Genomic DNA, 6,029 nt, shown 5'->3' with positions numbered 1-6,029 from the left:
AGGGAATGAGAAATATTGCCAACATACAAAATCTCTCAGGGGTGGCATACAACAAATTTGGCTGATGAATGATTAGGCACTAACATGATCATTGGTCGACGAATACCTATAGGAACGTTTTGCAATGGAGAGGCTAATGACCTGGGGGAGGGGTGGGTTTCATAAGTCTGGAATCAATATTGTATACTTTCGACACATTAAAATGTTTGCATACGATGATGCCCTTGTGTTTTCAAGGACTACAATGCTAGTTGCTCACAAAATGCAAATGAGATTTGAGGTATCATACAAATAGTGGAACCGACAATTTCTTACACAATTATCACACAAATATGAAATCATATAGGACAAGTATCAATGTTTTATCACAAAAATCTGTATTGACAGGTTTAAATAAACATACTATCTCTGTCCAAAATTACTCGACGCTGAGATGAATGTATCTGGAGGTAGTATTATCCATTAGCAGATTCGCTGACAGCGGGATCTCCGATGGATCGCCCTTTCACACGTAAGACAAGACACCACCACTGTTTTTGTACATAAATACCAATAAATCAACAAATCTTGAGCTGTACAAGTCTTCTTGTGACTTTGATGTGCACACCAATTCTGTGTCTGCTGATCAAAGCAACACATCATCATCATCTTTACTTGGTAAAACTTGAGGACCGGCTATATATTCTAAAAGAATATCAAAAGTCAGCTGCTTTTACCCGCCCTGAACAAGGGGAAAGTATCTGGTGCGCCGGTGCTTGTGGTGCTACCGGTGCACCGGATGTCGTAGCACATCTAAAAATGTTTTAAAAAATCAGAAAATATGTAGCACGTTGGCAAAATATTGGCCTATGTTGTCGCAAAAATTCATATCAAAATTCTAAACATTGCATGAGATACAAAAATAACAAATTTGGCATCAATGTGTTAATGGGCCAAATCTAAAGCCCAACTTATCTTGTGTACTATTCAGTGCCAATTTTGTGATTTTTATACCTCGAGCAATGTTTCAAATTTGAAGTTGAAATTTTGCGACAACATGAACCAATGTTGTATGAATGTGCTAATTTTTTCCTGATTTTTTTGAACATTTTTAAATGCGCTATGGGCGTCCGGTGGGTAGCACCACAAGCGCCGGTGCACCGGATACTTTCCCCTGAACAAGAGACCAAACACGGTGCCGCCGACATTTCCCACCGGTCCGTCGTCGTCGTCATCGTCATCCTCAGTGCACGCACTTAAGCACGTTGCTCGGCGCACCGAGACGGCTGAGCGGCGAGCCAGGCATGTCAACGACGCCACCGGCGTCGAGCCGGACGCGCATGTCCATGGCCTTGCTGATGTAGAGCTGCTTGACGTTGCCACCCTGGTTCTTGAGCAGCCGCAGAATGCTGCGCTTGGCGTTGGCGCGGAAGGGGCAGTGCGAGCTGAGGAAGCCGTCGACGAGGTGGATGTACGCCTCCAGGTCGTGGCAGCAGGCTGCGTCGGCATCGGGGCGGAGGTACGGGGACGCGCGGCTGTCAAGGCGGAGCTCGCGTCCGACGTCAGCGTACCACCGGCCGCCGGGGCGCGGCGGGAGGTGCGGCACGACGTCGTTCGCGTTCACCACGCGGAGCACGCGCGCGCCCCGGGCCTCCACGCGCTCCGCGAACGCGCGGTTCCCCACCCTCGGCCCGCCGAACGAAAACACCGTCACTGGCTTCGGCGCATCGCCGGGGCCCGCGAGCTCGTCGGCGATCAGCACCGCCAGCGCCGCCCCCAGGCTGTGACCCGTCACCGTGATGCTCACCTCCTCTCCCTCATACTTTTTGAGTAGTCTGCGTACTTCGGTGACGACCATTTCTGACAAGCTCGGCGAACCGTCGCCGGCTGTCTTGTAAAGGTTCCGGAACCCGCACTCCACCTTTGCGTCGGAGGCGGAGACCGGCGAAGCTGCGGCGTCGACCGCTTCGGTGGCCGGGACGAGGCCGGCGCGGAAGTTCTCGGCCCACTCAAGGACCGTGCAGGTGCCACGGAGCGCGATGACTATGTCGCGCCGGCCCATACGTCGGACCTCGGCGGGGCTGTCGCACACGGCCACGTACCCGACGAGGCTCGTGCGCTGCGCGGCGCACGGCGCGGCAAGCGCGAGCCAGGGCGGGAAGCTCACGGAGGAGGTCGCGAACAGTGGCGCCGTGACGCGGTAGGCCGCGTCCTGGAGCGGGACGTGCACGGGGGCAGCGATGTCGCCCGGCGTGGCGTCGGGCTGGGAAAGGAACGCGCCGTACGCGGCGTCGACGAACTCCCCGTAGCGGACGATCTCGCGGCGGAGGTCCGGGTGCAGCGGGTCAAGCAGGCCGCGCCAGCCGTCCTCGCCGTGCAGCCGCCGCCACGACGCCGCGATGTCCCCACGCGGTGACGGCCCGTCGGGCGGCACCGGCTGGAACAGGCGCGGCGACAAGTCCACCTGCTCCTCCTTGGCCACGGCGAAGTCGCCCTTGGCCCCCTTGAAGAAGGACGGTAGCCGCAGCAGCGGCGCCTGCTGCCTCCTCCGTGCCGGCTGCACAGGCGCCGCGGCGGTCCCACTGCTCTCGACGGCACCGCGGCTTCGGAAGAGGTGCTCGAGGTTACCAAGGTGCACCCTGTTGCTCGACGCCGCGACGGACGCTCTGGCTGCGTGTGTGGCGCTCACCGCCGGGCGGTGCAGCGATGTTGGCGGCGCTGCTGCGGAGGTCATGCAAGGCAAAAATGGTGTCGAGGCCAGCGGAGCGGCATACAGTAAGTCGGGTACGTACGTCCAAGATACGGAAGCCAGGAGGAAGAAGAGGCGATCGGAAGCGATGAGCTCACGAGTGCCTTTTTATAGCGGCGCCGGCGATGTTGGCGTCAACGCGGAAACTTCGTTTATTACGATGATCAGGATCGCTCACATCATCAAGTCATTATCAGTCCTGATTCGAACAACAATACGTCTTAGATTTTGACATAATTTCAAACATGCAACTAATTTGATCTTTATAACTTTTATTAAATAATAGATGATCTGCCAAACCGGTCACAATATATTTCAGTAAGATTGTATTGCATTTAACATGAATCGTCCGAGTATCAAATTCTTTGCGAGATGAAGGAGTTAAAGTAGCCATTTAGGCCCAGCTCTAGTTTTCGAGTCAGCCGATCTAATGTGGTGGCTCACCTCGAACACCTTCAAAGGCTCATGGACACGTGCGAATGTGTCCGCGGACAGTCGGCCGCGAGGTGCGCCCGTCATCCAATGCTATTCCTCGATTATCTGTTCCTTTGTCCAATGAATATATGAGAGGAAAGGGGAAAAATATATGGAAAAATGAGTTCATGGTGGGGTTGGAATGATCCTTTGCTGAGTTGGCAGTGTCGGCGAACACGCCTCGACTACCTATATCTCCATTGATTTAGGAACGGATCAGGGGATTTCGGATCATCTAGGCCAGTCCGCGAATAACGAGGGATTATGATGAAGGTCTAAAATTGTCTGAACTATCATGTCGAGATGTATATAGGCGGTTTGATAAGCCAGGTTAGAGATGCCCTAACTTTTAGGGTCTAAGAGGACAATAACACGAGAGCAGCCACAAGTTGTTTTGAGGCTGCTACCACATGACTAGGGTTTCAGCCCCTTTAATAAAATGGTTGTTAAACTGCAGATTACCTTACGTTTAGGCTTATGGTAATCGAGACCATTCCACCATGCACCTTTTTATGTGATCTTGTGTAGATTCGGTAAACAACGGTGGTTGTTACTTGTTAGACAGGGATTCATTCACTAGTCAAATTCTACTCAATTACTTTTTAGAAGATGTAACCTAGCTGCTTGGCAAGCAAGTCTCCATGTTCTTACTGGACCTCCTTTGCTAATTTCTATTGTACTTTTCGGTCCCTGTCTCCTGTGAATTCTTTGCTTACACGTCCATGTCATCCCTACCTTTCCAGCTAATGCGAGATAAGACTATAGCTCTTGGTTTTACTTTTCAAGATCTACAAACAACAAGATGAATTTTAGTCAGACAATACCATGTACTACTAATTACATCCACAAACCTTTTCCATTATATTTACCATTTTTAAATATTTGTATCAATACGTTACATAATTTTGACCTATAGGAATGTGTTATATACTAATCACCAACCTTTGCATGGTTATATTGGTGTGTCCTAGGACTTTTTGGGTTGAATTGCAAAAAAAAAGAAGACTTTTGGGTTGACTCAGACAGGTCATCGTTATCCTAAAATGCACGATTTAATCCTATCTGATTCAATACCAAAATTACTCGGAGGTGCTATGCATTTTACCCAAATGAAAACCATCTAACTAAAGCCTCATCCAGTCATTTTGACTTTTGTTTTGCCGTGCGCCTGCCTTGAGGTGCAAAATGAACTCTTTTTTTATTAGTTGAACTCACATTTTACTTGTATTGAACTGAATGCTTTAGTATAACTACAACGATAATAAATATGGATCAGAGGGAGTATCATGTTTCATTCAAGTAATGGAGCGGGAAGGTTGATCTCGCTTCCTATTGGTCTGCATAAACATCAAAATATTTATTCATTAACATAATTTTCCTTTGTGAGAGAGTAGTTGGGGACTATTAATTAATAAGAATACATCTACATATAAAATGATGAGTAGCTATTAATTAACCCATTGTGTTTTTATAATTTGATCCATCTACATGATAAATTTTGTTTTAATGCTCTACAGCACGATGTTTCGCCTTGCAACATTTCTCACATTTTTGGGTCTTGTTTATGGTGTTTCCATTTCTCTTCGCTTGCTTATCAATGTTGGCCTCGCTACAACTTTATTTATTTTATCTATTTGACTATGCGGAAATGATATTTACATCCGACAGAAAGGAATTATAATATTTTTTGCACAAAGTTTAATTTGTTTTGACTTCATAAATCTGGTTTGCATATGCATCCTCAATGCAAAGAGCAAGATAATATAAATTGTATTGAAAAAGAAAAACTTGCTTTTAACTGTTAAGCTAGTCATTAGTTCCATCTGATTACTATGACAAAGAAGAGTAGTAAGACTTCGCACTATGCCTATAGTCTTAGGGACTGTTCACATGGATCTGGTCCTAGACAAACATACAAGTTATTCTTGTCTACACAAGGAGGAGACATTTGTAAGGCATACACGTACTAGTCCACTCAACGATGGAGCTGCTGGAATTGGTCATGCAATTAAAAAAGGGTTTGAATCTGAGATCAGGCTCCAACCAAGCCTAGCTAGCAGCCATGCAATTTCTTTAATCGAAGCGTAGGTGGGAATGACAGAGTTTTGAGGTACGCGTATGCTAGGATATACTAGTACTAATAGTTAGATTTAATTAGGTCAATGCTGCCAGTGTGTTTGCTGGATTCATCCGATGGATTCTCCTCATCTGGAATCATGCTCGTGCTCCCAGTTCAGCTATGTACAGTACGATAAAACTTGCTTAAAAACAGCCTAATTGTTCTGCTTGTTAAAATCTTGTTGGACAGTGAATAGTAAGTATGAGTTTTAATTTGGAAATAGGCTTTGGTTCCTCTTTATAGATAAATTCACAAGCCCAAAAGGTACGAGGTGCCGAAGGAATCCTCATACAAGCCGATAAAACATATACAACCAACAAGGCCAACAAAGCACCAGGGATGAGTTGTTGGATGCCACGAGTGTGTGCCGTCAAATGAAGCACAAGAATGGCTGAACCACAACTTGAAGAAATCTAAGCGATCCACAAGCCACTGACATATGTCCCCTTGGTGAAACCATCATAGCATGAATCAAAGTCCATACAAATCGGTCGACGAAAAAGGCCCTCTATCCTTTCACTTCGGATCGAAAAGTGTAGAGAATGATTTGGTGCATCGATAATTGATTGATCGTGCACTAGGCACATATATATAGGTACAAGGGGTGCGAACGGTATCTTGTCTCCTAAGATACACGTACATACTGAGGGAGACAGACACTACAGGTACTGCATACAAGACCCAGACCTACGTGCATGTACACATGTT

At 47.3% G+C, this 6,029-nt stretch overlaps 1 protein-coding gene across 1 annotated transcript; it reads right to left on the bottom strand.

The window, feature by feature from the left end:
* Positions 1 to 1,002: 1,002 nt before the first annotated feature.
* On the bottom strand, positions 1,003 to 2,772 carry LOC119341640 (phospholipase A1-Ibeta2, chloroplastic-like). Its single transcript, XM_037613511.1, has one exon. The coding sequence runs from the start codon at positions 2,711 to 2,713 to the stop codon at positions 1,223 to 1,225; it is 1,491 nt and encodes a 496-aa protein (XP_037469408.1). The 5' UTR covers positions 2,714 to 2,772; the 3' UTR covers positions 1,003 to 1,222.
* Between the last annotated feature and the right edge of the window lie 3,257 nt (positions 2,773 to 6,029).

This window comes from Triticum dicoccoides, chromosome 7B (assembly GCF_002162155.2).
Source record: "Triticum dicoccoides isolate Atlit2015 ecotype Zavitan chromosome 7B, WEW_v2.0, whole genome shotgun sequence".
Taxonomy (NCBI): domain Eukaryota; kingdom Viridiplantae; phylum Streptophyta; class Magnoliopsida; order Poales; family Poaceae; genus Triticum; species Triticum dicoccoides.
The sequence above is the reverse complement of the archived record's forward strand: the minus strand, read 5'-3'. Positions and strand labels throughout refer to the sequence as shown.

What these genes read in the sequence shown, in the direction of transcription:
- LOC119341640 (XM_037613511.1), bottom strand. Translation starts at nt 2,713, where the DNA reads ATGACCTCCGCAGCAGCGCCGCCAACATCGCTGCACCGCCCGGCGGTG.